At 31.4% G+C, this 21,708-nt stretch overlaps 2 protein-coding genes across 3 annotated transcripts; one reads left to right on the top strand and one right to left on the bottom strand.

Moving 5' to 3' along the window:
• The first annotated feature begins 1,005 nt into the window (after positions 1-1,005).
• LOC133671275 (auxin-responsive protein IAA27-like) lies at positions 1,006-4,387 on the top strand. 2 transcript variants are annotated; one of them, XR_009834243.1, is made up of 5 exons: positions 1,006-1,804; positions 2,579-2,808; positions 3,272-3,416; positions 3,717-3,778; positions 4,051-4,387. XR_009834243.1 is itself a non-coding variant. In XM_062092000.1 (5 exons), the coding sequence occupies exons 1-5, from the start codon at positions 1,215-1,217 to the stop codon at positions 4,086-4,088; spliced, it is 1,059 nt and encodes a 352-aa protein (XP_061947984.1). In that variant the 5' UTR covers positions 1,008-1,214; the 3' UTR covers positions 4,089-4,387. The 2 variants fall into 2 exon arrangements, 1 of the variants encoding a protein (XP_061947984.1); XM_062092000.1 differs by having other exon boundaries at positions 1,008-1,804; positions 3,272-3,410.
• Positions 4,388-5,095: 708 nt separating this feature from the next.
• On the bottom strand, positions 5,096-9,160 carry LOC133692872 (uncharacterized). The gene is made up of 4 exons (XM_062114041.1): positions 8,634-9,160; positions 6,338-6,782; positions 6,104-6,219; positions 5,096-5,634 (listed from the first exon to the last, which is right to left on the bottom strand). The coding sequence occupies exons 1-4, from the start codon at positions 8,989-8,991 to the stop codon at positions 5,213-5,215; spliced, it is 1,341 nt and encodes a 446-aa protein (XP_061970025.1). The 5' UTR covers positions 8,992-9,160; the 3' UTR covers positions 5,096-5,212.
• Between the last annotated feature and the right edge of the window lie 12,548 nt (positions 9,161-21,708).

Raw genomic sequence — 21,708 nt, 5'->3', positions numbered from 1 at the left:
TTAGGTTTTCTTGGTTTTTTTTTCTATTTTATCATTTAACATTTGATTTATTTTGAATTTGTCTCCATGACTTATTTTTATTTTCTTTCTTTGGGTTTATCTTGGTTTCAATCAAATGTCTTGAAATTTGGTTACTGTTTAATATTTTGAGTGTCTATTTTTGTTGTTGTATAATTAAATAAAAAATAATTTCAAAAGAAACAAAGTTATTAAACTATATAGAGTTTATGATCCGGATCACAAGTTTGATGGGTTAACTTGAATTCATTGAGAATTTGGCTTCATAACTTGTTTTAGTATTTTCTATAAGATTATTATGGTTTCAAACAAACATCTCAACATTGAATTGATGCTCGATTTGGCGAGCATCTATTTTTTATCATATAATTAAACGAAAAATAGTTTTAAAAAAACAAAGTTATTAAACCCATTTGATTCCATGACACATGTTGCAGGTTTGTTAGGTTATCTTTGGACCCACCAAGTTATTTGGGTCACGTCAAAGCAAGTTCTATTTAATTTAATTTGAAACCCGAATTAAATAAGAAATCGAGTTAAGAGGTTTAAAAGTTAACCGACTAAGTTGAGTTTAGTGACGTTGACAAAAAGTTCCCTACAACATGAATATTTTTTTTATTTTAAATTTAACTCGCAGCATAAGAACAACAAATATCTAGTAAAGATCTATTATGTTTGAATTAATTACAATACTATAATGTATTTATCAGTATACTGCTTAATAATTAGAATAACCGTATTACAAATTTAAAAATAAAAAAAATTTATTTTTTAAATTAATTTTGAAGAAAATTATATATATATAATTTACCCATATCTGAAAATTCTCTCTCCTAATTATATTTATGAACATAAAATAACTAGTAAAAACATAGTAAAATTTCTCTCTATAAAATTTGCTAATTCTTGCTAACAGAATCTGACGTATAAAAAAATATCTTAACAGAAAACAAATATTTATAGTATTTGTTTTCCTATTTTTAATATCACAAAAAAGGGAAGGCAAAGCAGCTACAGAAAGGGCAATGAAAGTTCTTTTCTGCATTAACAAAAACCAGCACTTGCAGAAGCGAATCAACCATACCGCCTACTCTCTCTCTCACTCTCTGAAACCATTCTGTTCTCTCCTTCTTGTTCATAAACTTCTCATGCTTCTTTTGTGGTCTATATTCTCACTACTTCTGTGACCAACTTTGATGTATTCTATACCAAAGGAACATGATTACATAGGCTTGTCAGAGACTCCTTCAATGGAAAATATCTCTGAAAAGCTCTCCTCTTCCTCTACTTCCTCCTCTACTCTCTCAACTGAAGAGAAAAACAACAGCAGCAGCAGCAACAACAACAACAACAAAAATAACAATACTTCTCTCAACATGAAAGAAACTGAGCTAAGGCTTGGCTTGCCAGGGTCTCAGTCTCCAGAGAGAAAACCAACAGTACCCGCAGCTGGGGTGTCTCTTGTTGGAAAAGATATTGACACCAACAACACTAATGCTTATTCTCTTATCCCAGTAAAGAATTTAGTGTCAGGGGCTAAGAGAGTTTTCTCAGATGCTATTGATGGGTCTACTGGGAAATGGGTTTTCTCTGGTGGTAATGGATCTGAGGTTGATTTGAGTAAAGGAGCTGTTCTGTTCTCTCCCAGAGGCGATAATGGTAACCCGCAGAAATCTCGGGTAGCAGGACCTGCGAAGAAAGATGTTGCTCAATCTCCAAAGCCAGTTCAAGAGAAAAACAGCCAAGTGGCTGCTGCAAATGAGAACAGCAGTGCTCCTGCTGCAAAGTAAGCTGGCGTTGATTGCCTTTCTGCTTTTGGAGTTATTTTCTTTGTTGTGTTGTCTTTTGGTTCAATACTTTGTGTTTGTTACTGTGGCCAATATTTAATTGCTGTCCGAATTGTGGGATAGAGGAAGAAAATCAAACCATTAGTTCCAAGAAAATGCAGCTGTGAGCAAATCAAACTATATTAGAATTTTTTTTTGTCTTGGGAAAGATAAATGGAATCACTAACCTCAGCTTTAATCAGAGGGTTGCATACAGCTCAGTTGAGTGTAATTAACTTGGTTTTTTGGGGGACCTAGGAATGAAAGGGGTGATCTTAAAATCTGACTTCTCTTTCCCTTCCTAATCTTGTGCTCCTTAGATTTATTTTCTTGAAAGTTTTGTCTTTTCCTTCTTGAATATTGTTCAAACTGATTTCTGGTTGGATTTTTTTTTTCCTCTGAAGGGGTTGATGACTGTATATTGCTTCATGTTTAACTTTTTGTTTATGCTGTCGCTGTTATGGGATATTTATCATGGTTGAAACTTGTATGTTGAGTTTATATTTTCCTCCCATATAATAATTGAGAGGTACTTGCATAAACTGTTGAAAATAAATAGTGGGTATTTCTTCATCTTTGTGGAGTTTCTGCGTGCAGTTTATTTCTTCATTTTCAGGCTTGATTTTTCTTTCAATCAAAAGCGTTCACCTTTTCCTTATCTTGTCTTGGTCAATCATATCTTTATATGTTAGGGTAACTTTGATAAATTGCTCATCCAAAAGTTTCTATAACAGGACACAGGTGGTAGGATGGCCACCAATTCGCTCGTTCCGGAAGAACACCATGGCCTCTAGTTTGGCGAAGAACAATGAAGATGTCGACGGCAAATCAGGATATGGTTACCTGTATGTAAAGGTTAGCATGGATGGTGCTCCATACCTTAGGAAGGTTGACCTTAAAACTTACGGCAATTATCTGGAGCTCTCATCTGCTCTTGAGAAAATGTTTGGCTGCTTCACCATTGGTACCCTCTCTCGTTCCCTCATGCTTTCTCTGCCCCCCTCCCTTCCTTCACTTATAGGGTTCATAGGCAAAACTTCTGTTAAGAGTTACCTGCTCTATTTTTGTATGGTCCAGAAAATTGTGATGCTTAACTCATAATAAAACTCAAGAAAGGAGATTTTCACTTGTCAGAGCCACTGCCTATAAGCTGTGCCAAAGGATTTGTGAGGAATGAATGATTTTCTCATGTTATCCTGTTGTAACGAACCAGTTCTGTAACTGGGAATTGGAATTTTATGGTTGATTGATGGTCTTGTTCCCTTGAAAAGATTAATGAAATTGTTATGATTATATCTAGCCCACTGCAATTTCCAGATTACTCTGCAATTAAACTAGGTTGCCTTATGATGTGTGCACCTATATATAAACCATAAAGTGGTCAAAGTTGGAGGTTGTTGACTCATGTTTATTTATGAATGATTCAGGACAATGTGGTTCTCATGGGCTTGCAGCGCGAGACGGCCTAACTGAGAGTTGTTTGAAGGATCTACATGGTTCTGAATATGTTCTCACATTTGAAGACAAGGATGGTGATTGGATGCTGGTTGGTGATGTTCCTTGGGAGTAAGTGTAATCCTCATCTCTTTTACTTAAAGAGTTCTGCAATCAATTCCTTGGATGATTTTTTTTCACGAGATGAAATTGCAGGATTTGTTCTCTGAAAACACAGTAGGGTTTGGTTAACAGATTGAACCTAAGTGTTTTGAAGCTGAATTATAGTTGATCTGATCTCTGAAAACACACGAGGCTTTAGAATGCATCATTCAAGATCAAAATCCTCTCATCTGATACCTAACTATCAAACCATTTATTGTCCTCCATGAGCTGCAAATTGTTCCTTTCTAATTTTACTGTTGTTTACTGTGACAGCATGTTTACCGACTCATGCAGGAGATTGAGGATCATGAAAGGTTCAGAAGCAATTGGACTTGGTAGGTCTACCAAGTTTTGATGCTACATTTAAAGCTTATAATGTTTGCTCCTCCAATTTTTTAAACATGGCCGAACTCTTAGCATACCAATTTTTTAAACATGGCTGAACTCTTAGCATAAGACTCCGATAATCCATTATGGTCTTCATTTTATTTTTTCGGATGCAGGAACCAAATTGGATGATCTAACAAAGGTTTTGTTTGTATATCCATTACCTGAACATGCATGCATTTTTCTTGAAATTGATTTTTGTCCATCAACTTGTTTGCAGCCCCAAGGGCCATGGAGAAATGCAAGAACCGTAATTAATGTGAAGTGATGAAGCTTCAGAAGGATGTTTTCTGGATTTTAAGAAAGCCTTATAGTGTGTTCAGGTGATGAGCGCTTCGCTCATGAAGCATATGTTTGGAGAGTTTATAAGATCGTAGTATTTAGTGAAATGAAAAAAAAAAATGGAAACTTTTTACTAGATTGGATGTCATTGAGAATGCATCCAAATTATTTTAAGCTTGTTTAGCTTCCTTGTTTCCTCTTAGCTTTTCTTTTTCCAAGTGTACTTTAATGTGTAAATGAATGGATTGCTTGTGGGTAACAAGTCTTTGGCTCTCTCTCAATTGTTTATTTACATTTGGTTTGTTGTAATTTGCCGAAATGTTCCTCTTCCTTGGTTGAAGATGTTTTCTAGCAGATTTGCCCTAGAACGCCACACCCACTTCGTCCTAGTAGGTTAGCTAGCATATCGGCTGAACTAAACCCTGATTTCATTGCATTCACGAGATCATTCCTGATCATTCATCAGATGGAGCAGGAAAGCAATATGAAACAAGCGATGCGGGTTATGGTGGGAACTGTTCTTGGCTCCTTTTCTTCAAGAAGAGCGCCACGTTCGAACCAAGTCCGGCTTCAACCCCCACAACAACATTTTAATCGATTTACTTTTCAACCTAAACCTGTTTAAAAGCCTTTTGCAATCTTGATTCGAGGTAGCTCCGTAGGCAACTACGTCCACCACGACGATCTCTACTGATGGCAGGATGAGAGGTATGAAATTACATTTGAGGCTGTGATGGTGGAAAACTGGCAGTTGTGCCTGGACTGTTCATTAATCTATCAAACAGTGTTGTCAACTGATAGTGATTTTTCAGTGCTTGCCGCATTAGACGAGATACAGGCTCGTACCAATGAGTAGATAAATTCAATAACAGTAAACAGATGGAGATATTAACAAACAAATTGCTAAAACAAAGCAAAACAAATGTAACAGCATGCGGGCGTAAATCTGAAAGTTGCATCAGCATAAAATAATAGTTGTAAAATAAAGACACAACTAGAAATGCTCAATTTCAACCGTGGAGAAAAGATATCAATATTAACAAATAGCGTTTCAGTCCAGGGAAAAACTAAATAAGATCTCTTATCTATTCTAGACAGCTTTAAGATTCTTGTTCAGAGATTTCAAGATAAACCATCTGGGTATAACCATTAAATACAGAACGATCAAGTCTACTTAATCCCAGCCGCTGGAACAAGCCATAACGGCCATCTTCAACAATAGGACTGGTAGCGCGAGCAGGATCATATCGTGTTTGATGAGTGAGGGAAGGGCCGGCTACAGGAGGGAGCTCCCAGTAAACATCGAGAATTGATTCAATGAACCTGCTGTTCTGAAAATGTTCTGAGTAGGAAATTGGTTTATTACTGTGATTGAAATCATCCCGCATCCAGCCCCCAACACCCCACCATGCTTCATTGGGTCCACATAGTTCATCTATACCAACTGCCTTCTCCCAGAACAACTTCCTTTTCAATCTAATCCTAGCTTCATCACTGTCCCTAAAGCAACTATGGCCACCTCCTGAAATTTGTTTAACAAGTGAATTGATCTTTCAGAAAACCCAATTCAATCTCTGACTCACAGTCAGATACAGATTGCAATAGTATTAAATAAAAAAAATAAAAAAAACAGGACAAGGGGGGAAGATTCTTCGATGGAGTGAGTTACAATTTAATCCGAAATATATTCTAAGATGCCTCATAGAAAATATCAAATCCAAAGTTGAGAATTAGATTTGTTTTGTTTAGATCCTGCAGCTAATAAATTTCCAAATCAGGAACAATTGGATTGGCCAATTTCCATAGCATTCCTAAAGCCTAATTATTTTGACACAAAACACTACTCTTTGTTTTGTGACATTTCACCTCCCAGGATGAAAACTTTTGCAGTTCAAGATAACAGAAGAACAATGTTTGCAATATGGATTTCCAGCAAAAGGCAAAGAAAGCAACCACAGAAATTATTAGAGCAGAAGGGGACGAACATGCACCTCTTATATAGGACTGATCGCATATCTGCCTCAAGGAATAATGATCTCCAGTTCCAGTATCATAATTATCCTCGAACACAAGATGCCGAAAACCAGCATCCAATGCCTGCTTTACTCTGCCCATAAAATCATTAATCAAGTAAAATTGGCATTGAGCAAATTTAGCAGGGTAAAATACATGCATGTGCATAAAATGTGTAGAGGTAAACAGCACTAGACAGATTGTATGAGTACCTCTTCAATTCATTTTGATGGTCATCGAAAAAGATAAGAACTCGACTGAGATCAGTAATCCCATGTTTTTTCATCATGCTCTTCCAATCAACACTTCCAAAATCTACAAAATCTTTTCCAGCTAAGTATGTGCAATTACCATCAACATATGCAGGTCCCTTCTTGAGGTACTTCTCAGGATGCCTGGGCGAAAGCGAAATAATAGGTGTGTCTGGCATTGCTTGTCGCAGAACCCAAGTGGAATGCCCCTTGAAAGCACCACTCTCAATCATTAGAACTGGCTTCAGCCACCTTGCAGTGAACCAAAGCCCAAAGCTGTGGTCAAAACCCATCCCATACATGTTGTTTTTTATAGGGCGAGATTCGTAAATTGGTACAAACTCTTCCAAGCCTTTGATTAAATCCTTGGATGTCCACTGAACTGTTTTTCCATGTTTCGATCTGCCTTTTGCCAAGGACAAGAATCAAATGGGAGTGGATGATAAGAACTCAAAATATATTCTCAAGCTAAGGTTTTCAATAAACTTAATATAGCATCCAATGCCATCAAACTCAAAACGGTGAATCAGATTAGACTGGGCAAACAAAAATTTCCATTATATTGTGAAAGGAAACAAGAAGATGAAAAAAAAAAAAATTCCAAACTCACAAATTATCATATATGGATTCTCCACCAACTACAGACAAAACAATGGTGATGAGTTGTTAGAGTGGAGTGCATACAGTGAAACACCAGAAAACGTTTCATGAATCATGCAGAGGTAGCCATAAATTAGAATGAAATGTTTTGAGGGTATTAACTAGTTCCCTAGAATATCTAAAAAATTTCAACCATCAACTAAAGTGACAGTTAGAAATAAGCCTTCTGCAAAAATCATCCCCTTTAATTGGAGACTTGGAGGATAAGTTGTGATGTGATCCAAGAAAGGGTTGAAAAAGGAAATTTGAATTCTAGTGTAATTGTCCCTGCTGTCCAGTTTTACACCAACAATCATAATTCTCAATCCGACCGTTGGATTGGGCTGAAAATTTACCAAGAGTTGCTCGTAATATTGTTCTGTGTTGGGGTAAAATTTTAGATCAATCGGAGTTTTGGAAGGTCTTGCGATATACATCAAAACAAGATGTATGAATTTTGTTATTTATTTTCTTTTGACTTGTAGACTTCCTATTTAGCAAAGATCCTTTTCCTATAAGGATGTTGCATCTTGTTTTGGGAATTTCCTAGTTCTATAAGGATCTTTAATGAGCTGCAACATAAGGATTCATTAATGTTCCAAAATCTTTTTCTTTCAAGGATTCCTCATTCATCCTAACTACACACAAGAAAAGAAGGGCCCAGCATAAAACAATATTCCGGGCAACTCTAGGTAAATTTTCAGCCGGATTCAACGGTCGGATTGAGAATTATGAATGTTGCCGTAAAACTGGACAGTAGACACAATTACGCTAGAATCTGAATTTCCTTGTTCAACCTTTGATTGAATCAGATCAAATAGCATCTTCTCCTACATCCTCCAAATTCACTATACTCTCTCTTTATTTCTCACACATATGCATGTGGGAAAATCTATCTTCAACATTCCTCCCTTTGTAAATGCATCTTTCAGATTTCACTAGTTGCAGGTCCCTGTCATGTGGGACCCGCAAATACTGAAATTTGAGTAGAATATGCATCAAGGGTTCTTAGTCCAAAAATAGTACCACAATTTTTTTTTTCCTCTTGTGCACGCACAGAAACAGGAATGCAGATCCTTTTGAGGTAATTACAAGTAGATGAGCAACATTCAGAAAAGTAAACCAGCAAAATGAAGCATTACAATAACCGAGAACATGCACAAGCACAAAAAACAAAACAAAAATAAAATCCCAACCTTGTGAACTGAAAGCCAACACCTTAGAACAAATCAACCTAGAATTAGACTATTCGTCCCATGCTACAATTTTACAGTTAGCCAATTCGAGCTTGCATTCCATAAAAAAATAAGGAAAACCCCGTTTCCAATTCTCATTTTTACTACAAACCCATTTACTGAAATATGCCAAGAAAAAAGAAAGTCGATTCCTTTTCATTTTTCATATTTATAATTCCTACATTTTCTCAGCAACCAAAGAGACAATAATCAAACTCAAGATCCATATCTCCTAAATTGCCACTCAATTAACAAAATCAACCCCAAAATCAGATCTGTCGCCAACCCAGATATCCAAATTTACATACACATCCAATAATCTCAAATGTATATACAATTCAGCAATGGAAAAAGGCGGGCAAGAGAGGAGGAGAGAGACTTACACCAGGGAACACCAAGTGATCCAAAGTCTGACTCAAGCCCTTCGAGACCGAAGAACCCGGCGCGAGATCCCGGATCGGAGACACAGACAAAACTCCGGGAATGAAAAGCGAGAGAAGTGATCAGAATGACAGCTAATAAGAGACAGATAAGGAGACAAGCGGTGGGACAGATGCAAAAGTGGGACAAGCGAGAGAGGTAATTAGAAGCCAATAAAGAGAGGTTCTGTTTCTTGGTCTTGGAGTCGTCGGCGGAGGCATCCGTCTCAGCGTCGTCAAGGTGGGAAGTGACACGGCGCGAAGAGAGGACTCGGTCTAGCATATTGGTGGTGGCAGAGGGACTGTGTACTAGAGTGTGCATGGTGTTATGGAAATTGGGATTTAGTTTATGTTTATTTATTTATTACAGTAAATCTTTAGATAATTACTTTTTAAGTTCAAAGTTTGATCTGACGAAGTGAGATGAAGAATCTGGAGATGTGTGAAAGGGATCGACGGGAGGTTCGTTTGTTTGGCTGCCTCTCTCTCTCTCTCTCTCTCTCTTTTAATTTTAATTTTAAATGGGTTATAGGTTACTTAAAGCTTTTCGGTCCTTGGCAGTCCGATTCAAATAAAAATTGATAAAAATTTATTTGTTTTATATTATTTTTAATATGCTATATTAAAAATAAATTTTTAAAAAATAAAAAAAATATTATTTTGATATATTTATAAGTAAAAAATATTTTAAAAAACAACTGTTACCATACTCTCAAACATCCTCTTAATTAGCACAAGTTTATTGACTATATTTTTGTTGTGGTTTAGCTAAAATAAAAGATAAAAAAAAATATTCAAATTGTCAAGAATTTTTAACATTATGATTATATTTGGTATAACAAAGATAGAGAAAAGAAAGTTTTTTCTTTAGAGATATTGATTTTCTTTGCTCAAGAATTGTCTAAAGAAAATCTCTTGCTATGAATAAAGAAAGAACCACTTATTGATAGGAGAAAATGATGGAAAAATTGAAAATTTTCAAAGTTTTATAATTATTAGGCTTTTGAAAGGTTGTCTGATGTAGTTATCTACCTTGTCTCTCACCACCAAAAGTTATTTTTATTGTATTTTCAAGTGAAGGAAAACTTGTCTTCTTGTGCCGACATAAATCTTTGCATTAGGAATATAAAAGACTAGGAGAAAATGGTCATAAAGGCCTTAGAAAAAGAGAACAAAATTAAAAATAGGCCATCAAGATTTTTGGCCTCGAAAAACTCTTTTTACACACACATACACATGTACACAAGCAGAAGTGCCCATGGTTTTTGTATAGGAGGGAGAATACCAAAATAATCATTTTCATTTTCATCTTCTAAATCGATTATGGGTTCTGAAGATGAAGAAGAAATAGAGTCATTTGATTTGGAATCACTTTGTACGAGCTGCATCATGATTTTAAAATATTCTTTTTTGAATTTTATTGCAACAAAAAGGGCTGAAGCATGAGATTTTTTGGATTAAAACTTAAATTAAGGGTTTAAGTTCCTTAATCTCAGCTTTTTTATTTTCTTTTAACCATTGTAATATTATAGGTTTAAAACTTCTAAATTCTGTTGCAAAGGAGTTCTACCATTTAAATTTGAATCATCTGATGAGAATAAGGGATCCATGATGAGTATTATAATCAAAGTACCATGAGCAAACAAGAAACAAAGAATTTTGAACATAAAATGAGAGGTGGAGGAAATCATTTTTCACTTTTTGTGGCTTTGTAATTTTATTTGAAAAAGGTGTAGCCATTTTCAACCATAGGACAAGGTTAAAGAATGTCATATAAAGGTCCAAAATAGTCTCACTATTTGCGAAACCAGTTTGATTACACCTTTTTATAGAATTTATAAAAAGAGATACCAATTCTATACCTAATTTTCTAACTAGATAATTTCTCCAAAACAGGTCTTGGTACCATTAAAATCTAGAGACAGGGGCAAAACCCTACAACAAAAACTAGAATCTCCAAACCCAAAAAAAAAACCTTTCAAAACTTTTTTTTTCAGCAAAACCAATCAAATCATGGATTGATATGGTTGTCAAGGAGGAAGAAACAACTCATTCTTCCCAATTACAAACTTTGGTAGATTCTATTTCAAATGCTCTAGAACTACTTCTCGCTCTACAAGCTATAAATTCTCTCGCAAAGGTAAATCTTCTCAACCAATTTCCAAAACTAAAACAAGATCTTCCTCTCTAAAACCCCTGCATTAATCTTTACAAAACTCTCAAATCAATTTTACTTAAAACAAAAAGATTTTAAAAGAAAATATGAATATATTATAAAAAAATTTCTAAAATGTTTTGTCTATTAAAGATGGAGTTTTTTTTAATCCTAATCCTTCAATAGCATCTTTAAAGATTTTTCCTTCATGTTGGAATTTTAAACCATGAGATCTTATAAAACCCCAACTATATTATATGGCAATCCTTGAAATAACAACATTAGACAGATTTAAACACTTCAAACTTTAGCAAAATCATCTTGAACCCACCTATTCTACATATATTATACAAACAATTCTTCTCACTTTTAATTGGAAATAAGCTTTTCACAAAGAAATTTCTTTTTCAGTCAGTTTCCAAGTGACAATACATAACCTCTGTCGCTCCTACATCTATTAGGATTACCAATAGGCATGGTTTAATACTTTTTTTCTCCTAAACTTCAAGGGTAGTTATTTTTTGCTATTCTACTTCAACAAATCCATTCAAAATAAAAAAAATTATTAAGTATAGCTTGCCAATGGGTGAAAATTTGTTTTGATGCAATGTTTTGAACATCTTTTTATAAAACCTCTTTAGCTGATTTGCAATCATGATGCAAAAAAACTTTTGGTTTAGTAAATCACTCTGAAATTTTATAATGCATATGACAATCGAAAGAATTTATTTTATGACGGTTGAATAAATTCTTTTGACAATCATTTCAATGTGCAGATGTAAATTGAAGAATTTGTTCTTTGAAATTTTGAACTTGCTTAAGGATACCTCCATAACCTAACTTTGAAATATCTATTTCAACTATTTTGGGAGCTGGGGGATTGGCTATGTGAAAGCAAGGGATTTTTTGTACTTGTTTTTTTCATTTTTTTAACAATTATAAAATGTTCATTTGACCATGATATAATATTTCTTCATAACCTATCATGCAATATTTTTGCTAGATAACTAATGTTTGTATAGAAGTCTAAAATATAGTTAAGACTCCCTAAAAACCTTTACAACTGGTTTTTGTCAGGAAATTTAGTAACAAGGTGAGGGATCTCTATATAGGTGTGATTGTGCCTTAAAAAATATAATGACCAAGAAAATGAATAAGAGTTTGGAAAAGAGAAATCTTAGTTTTTGAAACAACTAATCCATTTTTCTTTGCCAGATAGAAGAATGTTTGTACATGTTTAAAATGTTATTCTAAAGAGTTTGAAAAAACACACAATGTGAACAATGCAAAATCTTGAATATGGATTAAAAATATCATTCATGATTCTTTGAAATTCTGAGGGCGCATTTTTCAATCCAAATGGCATTACATTCCATTCATATTGGCCGAAAGGAACTGTAAATGCAGTTTTATAATGATCTTTTGGATGAATCTATATTTGCCAAAAAACTGATTTCATATCAAATTTCAAGAATACAAATGCATAATGTAATTTTTGCAACAAATCTTTCCTGTTTGGAATTGGATACCTAACCATTTCAAAGCTTTATTCAAAGGTTTGTAGTTTATGACGAGTTATGGTGTGCCTCTTTCTATTTCAGATTTGTTGACATAAAAATTTGCACATGATCAAAGTGATCTAGATTTTTGTATAAGATCTTTAGACTATTAATCTTAGATTTCAAGTCTACAATGTTATTCTAGCTTAACATTCATCTGGATAGGTCTGGCTTTTATAGGTATTTGTTTTTTATTAAAAAATTTATCGTACGGAAGATTAACCACTTGTTTTTTTTTTTCAAAAAGCTTTTGGTAAATTAGAACAAATTTCTAATTTTATTTTGGTTTGGAAATCTGAAGTTTTTTTTTGTAAAACATGGTTTTGTAATTGTTGTTTTATTATTTTTAAAAATACATTTTGTTTCATATGCATAAGTTGAGTTTGTTTTCCAGAAATCAAAGCGTTTATTTGATGAGTATGAATAGAACATGCTTTGAATAAATTAAGATTTCTAGTTTTTGGTTTTTCTATGAATGGAAAAACAAGTTTTGAACCATTGATTTTTAAAGTAATTCTTTCATGACTAGTTTTGTAAGGAGTGATCATATCAATGAAAATATTATCAAGAATAACAATATGATTAATATCATTTATAACAACAAAAAAAGTTTTAAGATAGAAACCATTGTTTGAAATGGATGCTTGAGTTTTTTTTTATTTCTAATACGGTATTTTTTGTTGTAGAAAGTTTTTCAGAAGTACTTTGTAAAAATTATTTTGGAACAATTTCTTTTTTTATACAATCTAAATCTACACATGTATCAAATAAAGCGATAATATCTATTTGGAAATCATCCGAAAAAACCAAAGTAATTTTTATGAAATACTTTTTGAAGTAATTTGAGTTAAAATATGGAGAAGATCTTTAGGAATATGCTCAATGTTTGTTAATGTATGATCTTTTAGTTCATGTTTTATATCATGATTAGAATTTGATTCCCTATCAGAATCCAAATCATTTCCTAATTTTGTAAAAAGTAGTTGTAATATGGAAGAATTTTTTTGCTAGGCTTGTTTAAGGTTGTTAAGCTCAGTCTTGATGGTTTTGATTTCAAATTGTAATTTTGGAATAATAGCTAAAGGTTTGGATTTTTTTCTTTTTTTCTTTTAGGATTTTAGTAAGATCATAAATATGTGTACCAGTTGAAGGTAGAAAGGAATGACTTTGATCAGGCTGTGGTGGTTCTGGTATATCAAAAGTATTTAAAAGTTTGTCTAGGTAAGTGTTTTTGTAGTTGGGGATCATCAAGGAGTTTGATGGCTTCAAGGATTAATTCTTGGTCTTTGGTAAGGACATTGATTTGTCTTAAAATATGGTTAGAAGAGTCTTCTAAGTCAGAAATGGATGTTGCTAACTCATCAATTTGTAGGGGTTCTTCAAAAGTGTCTGAAGGGTTTTTTTAGTTTTATAGACTTCAATTCAAAGAGACTGGATATAATGAATAACTTCTTCTTCTAATTAAAGTTCATAGAGTTTGGTATTTTCATGAAAAATAAGTATGATCTTTTTGGCCATATTTGTATCAGGTAATGTTTCTAGGGTCAAATCTAAGCTTGAATTGGAAATTCTTTGTTGATTTTTTTATGGGAGACTTGGTAGTAAGGTTTAGATTTGGTATGAAAATACTTTCTATATTTATAGGATAATTATTTATGAAATGGTTTAGAAGGTTTTGAGCAAGGCTTAGAATAGGTACCACCATTGGTTGAGTTTTTAATGGATAAGTCAAATTGTTAACAAAAACTTCCTAACTAATGTTTGGTTCGTTTCATTTCCCATTTAAGCTGTTTTTAGAGTTTAAGATCTTGACAAATTTTGAGTCTTTCTTTTAAGTGAAGTTAAAAAGTTCACCATATGTTAGTTGGTTATAAAGGATAGTTTTGTTCCTAGAGGTGTCTTTGATTTTGTTTCTTACTCACTTTTCTAAAAGGGTAGGTAATCCGGTAAAAGAAATTTCTTTCTACAAAGACTTGTTAGAGTCTTTTATGAGTATAACACGAGTGAAAAGGTGTTTTTGTACAATTGAAAGTCATTAAGTTTTTTGCACCTAATGTTTGAAAAAAGTTTGACATTTTCATCATTTAAATGAGATGTACCTCTTATGAAATGTAGTGAAATTGTTAGTATCAGAGTTGATATTGCATATTGGATAGTGTTACCATATGGGTTAAGGATTGGTGTTTGTTCTTAATATGTTTGAATGAATTGTATAATATTCAATCATTGGGTATAAGTGAGATGGTAATCCCATTATCCTTTTAATTGATCAGAACATCCTACAATTAAAAGTTTAGCTATGGCTTTATCTGAGGTTCCAATCTGGGTTTTGTAGTCATTGGCGGCCATAGTTATTTGTTGTAAAGTATTTAGAATATTGTATTATATCATTCCACCAATGTTCTATTTATAGAAGGAAGAGGCATTGGACTTATGTTGGTTAATAATGCCTAGCTCACTTTGAATTTCTATGGCTAGTGAAACAAGAGTTGTTTTGGGTATAGGGTTTCTCCAATAAAGTTTGTTTATTTCAAGAATTTCTTTTTGAAAGGCTTCATCTTCAGTAGAAGTTTGGTTTTTATCTTGTTGTATGGTGTTTACATGGGTTATGGAGGTTTGAGGGTGATTATTGATTTAGGGTGTGTTAGGAGCAATTAAGATGGAAGACAAAGCTTCTTAGGTGGTTAAGATGACCCTTAATGGCTTTAAGAAAATATGTTTTAGTATTTTGAATTTGAGTTTGGCTAGTTTTAGTGACTTCGTATGGTTTGAAAACTGAGTTTTTTAGCTTTTGTTCAACGGGTTTTGTAGTTTCAACAGGAGAAAATATAGACTCCTGAATATGTTTTTCTATTCTAGTTAGTTATTTTTCTATGATGTTAAGGCTTGTGTTGGTAAAGTTGTTTTGCTTTATAATGTTTTTGGTATTGGTGGTAACATCTTTATTTGGGGATTTGTAAGGAATAACTTCAATTGTTTGGTCTTTATGAGTGATTTTGAGGTTTTTCAAAGGAGGATATTCAGATTCAATGGGAAAACCATTTACTAGTTCCTAAACAGGGGTTTTGTTCCTCATTGTAATTAGAAATTTTTTGAAAAACAAATATCTCTTTTCCTAGTTATGGTTACTATAAAAATCATCAACAAAATATTTTTTTTATTAATGATAAATTCTTTTTCTAAAACATTTAGTTCATTTTAGATATTCTCTTTATAGCAAAGAAAAATAGAGAGGTTGGTAGAGAGGGTCGGTCATTTTCTAGGTTTCTATATAAAGGCTTGGGTACATTTGTGGTATAATCTGCATTTTAGAAATTGGTATTAGAAATATCATAGGTTGATTTTCTACATGAGTATGTATGATAATGTATATTTATGATATAATGGATCTTAGAGATTCTTCCTAAATTAATAGTATTGGATGAAGAGGATTCATTTAAGAATCTGGAATTGGTTGAATATTTACGGAATGTTAGTTTAATCATGCCATCGTTGTATTAGGTTATTTGTTTAAGTTGGATATTTGGTTGTAGGGGGTATTGAGGATCAAATTGGGCTACTCTTTTAAGGATCTAGTCTTCTGATAAGGTTATATCTTTCAATTGGATGGCTCTGGGTACAACTATGTTTGATTTTGAAATGTCTGTTTGTAAAAGTAAGGTTTCCCCTTTCTATTATTGAAATTTATGTTTGCTAACAAAGAAAGAGAACATAGCTTTGTAGTGAATTTTGAAGATCAAAGCTACTAAAATTGATCTTTCAAGCATATTATAATTATAAGTTTTTATTTGTAAGATTATACTTTGTAGTATGTTTTTGTCGTGGAAAGAGAGGGTAAGATTTGGGTAACATTCAATTAAGAAATGACCACTGTATAAACTGGACTTTATAGAACTTAATAATGAATATTGGAAATTATGGAATCTGGCTTCTCTAAGGACTGCAAGGATAGAAGTGTTTGGGTATTTTTTTGGTGAGGGGCTTTATTCCTACTTGTACTAGATCAACATGGATAAATTTATAGTTTCTGTCTTTATGTTTTTTTAAGGATTTTAAGAAATAAGTTGGATGGTTTCAAAAAGTTTTGTTAGTTGTACATCTTTTTCTTTAGTTTTAATAGTAAAATCAGTTTTGATAGAAAAAGTTTGATAAATTTGGTTCTTTTGGAGTTTTGATTTTTTCTAATTATCAATATTTTTTGTAAAATCCTTAATGATAATTTATTCACTATTAATAATTCTTTTCTTCACAGAAGAATCAAATATAAAGGAGGCTGAAAGAGAAGTAGTTCTACAAAAAACAAAATCCATGAAAATTAAAGATTGCTTAGAAAAACAGGCTCCAAATTATATGGTTTTATTGCCTTACTTCATTCTTATTCGTGACTTAAACCATTTAGTAGGATTGACCTAAGATTTTAAATTTCTTTCTTTCTCATTAAAACTTTGAAAGTATTATATATATATATATGTATATATATATATATATATATATATATATATATATATATATATATATATATGTATATATGTTTGCTTAAAATAGTTGTGAAATAGTGGTAGAAATTTCAAGAGAAAAAAAGTAAATGATATAAATATAAATATGATTTTTAAATATAATATTGAATACAAAATCTTATAACATAATTTCTATCCCAATGGATGAAATCTTGTTAAATTTGCAAAATTCCAAAATAATATTTTTCATTATACTATAGTCAAAAGAATTAATGGTGTTAATGATGAAAAATATGATCTTCTTGACTATATTAAATTAATAAATTTAGTGGTCTTGGTTCACGAGTTCTAAATATACATTAACAAAAGTCATACATTTCTTTAGTTGAATTATAAGAACATTGGATAAAGTCATCTGTATTTATAAATTGATATTTAATCTCCTTAGATATATTGGATATGTTGATCAAAGTCATATATTATAAAGATTAATGTAATATTAAGTTGATTTATCGCATTGTTCAAGATGAATAAAGAGGATACATCTATCTTAGAGGAAGATAAAGGATCATGTATACATTTATGACTCTTTAATGAATTAAGTTACTTAAACAATCATATAAGGGGTTCTTAGTCCTTATCTTCACTCAAGTATTTCATCGCTAATTTTAAATATTAGAATGAGTATGGAAAGAGAAGATCAAGTTGTTTATGTATAAATGAAACTTGATCTTAAAAAGTCCAATTATACTAAAAAGGAGATCAAGATAAAAGGAAGATGCACTTATGTCAAACATCTAAATAATTGGTTGAAATGACACAATGTATAAAAATTACTTATAAACAAAGTCCTGAATTATATGCTAATAAAACAACAAAGATCCTTATATTATAATTAACCATTGTGATTATTTTTTATGGTCAAATTGTTAGTCGCAAAAGTGAGCCTTTCATATGACATTAAAGTATGATTGATTAGATAATTTTTCGATAAGGTTATGATTGCAAATATATAATATTCCTAAAGGTCAATATTTAAATCATGATACCAAAGGTATTAGCATTTTAATTTTGATAAATTTATGATATTATAAGCCCATAAGCATAATGAGTGAGTGGTTCAATACTCAAAAAAATTTAACATCTCATTTATATTATTAAAATATCATTCTATCTTAAATGATGAATATGGCAATGCAATAGATTGCTCAATAAAATATATTTGAATGTTACATTAAGGTCATGCTAATGCGTTTTTTTCTACTAGCAATTACTTCAGCTTCCTTTTCAAGTCATACATCAAATATTCTAAAGTTGAAAGGTTCTAATTTTTTTTGACTAAAATGAATAGATTCATTAATTTCATATGTTTAGAATTTTGTGTCTTCACATAGATGTACCAATAAAACCACTTGAAATAAGTTAACCTTAAGAGAAAAGCTTTATAGGAATTAGGAACATTCTAACATATTAGATCTAATGCTTATAAATAGGAAGATTGCCAAGAACATTCACAAGTCAAATCTTATATTTCTAAAAGCATATAATACATGGAATCTATTAAGAAATAATTTCAAGTTTTTGATATGGCATTAACATATATCCTTATGACAATTTTGATTGCTAAGAGATATGACGACGTTAGTGGCATGTGAAAACACATAATGGAAATGAAAATTTTAGCCGAATAACTTAATTATATGAGTATGACCTTTTCAAAATTATTTATGCTGCAATTTATTTTTAACTCTATTTCTCAATTTGGTTCATTCAAAATATATTATAACATATAAAAAGACAAGTGGACCATTAATGAACTCATTCTTCTGTGTTTAGAAGTAAAAAAAAAACTTAAGAAAAAAGGTTTGCAAATGGTCTACATGCATCTTAAGAACATAATAATAACAAGCATATTAAAGCTAAAAGAAATAAAAGACTATCATATAAAGGACGAGGACCAACCATATCAAACAATATAGATATTAGCAATATGATGTGTCATTTTTGTAAAAGAAAAATGGAGATATCAAGAAAGGTTGTCAAAGAAAAGGGAAATGATTGAAAAGAAAGACTATTGATTTTCATTCATGTTTGAGATAAATCTTACTGATATTTTTTATAATACCTGATGATTAGACGATGATGTTAAAATTCATGTTTCAAGTTCTATGTAGGTATCCTTACAATTCACCCTCTAAATGAACAAAAAAAAATAATTATTATAAGGAATAACTTTGTGATGTTTTGAAATAAATAGAGAAAGAGCTATTAGGAAAAGACAACAATGCTCTTGAAGGCTTAGAAAATATATATAAATGAATAAAAAGTATTGTGATAATTGAACAAATAGCTTAATAAGTATAAACAAGATGATAAAAAAAATCTGAATTTTTTAGAGAGAAAAATGTAAGAGGAAAGAAGGAAGAAGAGAAGAGAAGGAAAGACTATGTAAGGAAAAAAGTATTAGAAGAAATGAACACCTAAAGTAAGATTTACACTTTGGTTATGTATAATTGTGGTATTTATCTTTGATTTTGAATTTGTTGAAGATTAGGGTTTTGAAAATTATGTTTTGGGTTTAATTGATGAGTTGATTAGAATATTATGAGTTAACTATTATGAGTAATGGTTTAATTAGTTGGTTTTTAGATGATTTCGTTAGGAATAATAATTTTGAGTTTAATTAGTTTAATTGATATATTGGGTGTAAGAAATATTAAGAAATTATGAAAAAAAACCCTTGCTGGAAATACTGGACAGAAGTATCTTGGAGTTGAGGATGAGGAAATTGCATCTTGGTCTCTCATTTATGAAAATTATAGTTTAGTCCTCGAAGTTTGGAAAAATTACAATTCGATCGTTAGAGTAAAATTCAAGATTCTGGATAGAATTAAGGATGGATTATATGTAAAAATCCAGTATGGTTATGAATTTATAACATTTTTAGTTTGGTCCTCCAAGTTTGACAAAATAACAATATGACCTCTAAAGTTTTGAGATAAAATCAAAATTAGTCCCTGGTTGTAATTTTAGTTTTTCAAATGGGTTTTGAAGAATAATTTACTTTTATTGGTGAATTATTATCAAGTTTCATGTTTTGTTTTCTTTTGAATTAGAAATTTTAGGAAACCATTTGATTTTTAGGGTTTTTTTTGGGGAAAAAGACCAGTTTGGTTACTAAATTTATAGGGTTATGAGTAAGACCCTAAGTTAAGAGTATTAAATTGACTTTATGTTCCTTTCGAGTGTTTTTTAGTTTTTTTTTTATTCAGATATTCCTGATATTCCATCTACGAGACATCAATTGGATTTCTTTCGGTACCTATTTTTGTGTTTGTTATGCTTTTGAGTCAGATGAGTGGATAATATTCCATATGCATGACAAATATTATAAATGAATTTGATCATGCTTCTTCATAATATATACATATATTTATTTATATATATATATATATATATATATATATATTTGTTGAATTTGAAGTCTGGATATGAGAAGAAGGGGCGTTGCACCCACACCTCGACATGTTGAGGAAGTACCTCCACCAATAGATGAGGAGCCTCAAGAGTTAGAAAAGAAAAATATAGTTTATGAAATAGGTGTAGAGGTAGCTAACCCTGAACCTATTACCAAACTCCAGCAGCTTAGCCAGGCCATGAGAAGTTAGATAGAATTTAGTAGGGAAGGAGATTGAATAAGAGATATATTAAAAGAAGTGATGGAGGTAAGAGCTAGTGAGACTAAAGACACAATAATATTAATTATTTTATTACTAGACCTTAAATAATTATATGATTTTTAAGGAGTTTTTTCAGACCTATAAACAATAAAGGAGTACACTAACCCCTATTTATACCATGGACTTAGAGTTGTACTTATTTATAAATCTATGCATTAAACTTGGGTTACAATGTTGTGTTGGAAGCATTCACAAGATTAAGCTAGTATTTAGTTACTATTTTGAAATAAAAGAAAAAAAGATAAAAATAATTGAGATGAAAGAGTAATAGATGAAGATAAAGTTGTGTTTAATAATGATGTACAAGTGATTCAACCGAACTACCTAACAAAATTTTGCTAAAAAATGATCTCAAACATAAGAACCCTTATTAGAATTTTATTATTGATTTTTTTTCTATGTAATAGTTTATCCCTTCAAACAAGTTTATAACTTCTTAAATAGATCAGTAACCGATATTTACATGGTAGAAAAATCAGAATCCTCAATCAAATAGAAAAAAACAACATAAAATTTGAAATGAAACTAGATATCCAAAACCAAAAAGAAAAATAACGAAACCGACTCAAATAGTATCTTCTAATCCTAATTTCAAGGCTTGTGGTCATATCCTGATTTGAGTGCGATCCAACAGTTTTATATAAAGTTACGACTTTTTTCTTATCAAATTGGCCATGCAATAAAGCCTCTTCTTATATTGGGCTTGATCCCACTCATCCATAATAAGTCTGCTAGGTGTTTTACTCGATTTAGTTGTACAAGGTCTCCAACCAACTGTTAAGAACCATCAGATTTTTTAGAACCACCTACATTAACAAGATATAATGAATGTCTCTTTATTCTATTTGGTTGATGAAGAACGAGACATAATAAAATATTGAAAATTATGTTTTACCTTTGATGTGTATTATTATTATCAAACTAGAAATAAATTATTCATTTAATAAATTATTAATTATTAATTTTTTATTTTAAATGAAAATTTAGAAAAAAATATTATTTATCTCATAAATTTGTAATAAATTTTAATTTATTTTGGCTATTTTTTTATTGATATAAATGAAAAAAAATTATAATCTATTCTAGTTGGTTAATTTTCTTCAATTTTAATTTGATGAAATGATAAAG

The sequence above is a fragment of the Populus nigra genome, chromosome 1 (assembly GCF_951802175.1).
Source record: "Populus nigra chromosome 1, ddPopNigr1.1, whole genome shotgun sequence".
Classification (NCBI taxonomy): Eukaryota; Viridiplantae; Streptophyta; class Magnoliopsida; order Malpighiales; family Salicaceae; genus Populus; species Populus nigra.
The sequence above is the reverse complement of the archived record's forward strand: the minus strand, read 5'-3'. Positions and strand labels throughout refer to the sequence as shown.

Coding starts and splice junctions, on each gene's coding strand:
- LOC133692872 (XM_062114041.1), bottom strand. CDS start 8,991: ATGCACACTCTAGTACACAGTCCCTCTGCCACCACCAATATGCTAGAC. Junction 6,783..8,633: donor ATCACTTGGTGTTCCCTGGT/GTAAGTCTCTCT, acceptor CCTTGGCAAAAG/GCAGATCGAAACATGGAAAA. Junction 5,635..6,103: donor CGATCAGTCCTATATAAGAG/GTGCATGTTCGT, acceptor AACAAATTTCAG/GAGGTGGCCATAGTTGCTTT.
- LOC133671275 (XM_062092000.1), top strand. CDS start 1,215: ATGTATTCTATACCAAAGGAACATGATTACATAGGCTTGTCAGAGACT. Junction 1,805..2,578: donor AGCAGTGCTCCTGCTGCAAA/GTAAGCTGGCGT, acceptor TTTCTATAACAG/GACACAGGTGGTAGGATGGC. Junction 3,411..3,716: donor GTTGGTGATGTTCCTTGGGA/GTAAGTGTAATC, acceptor TTACTGTGACAG/CATGTTTACCGACTCATGCA.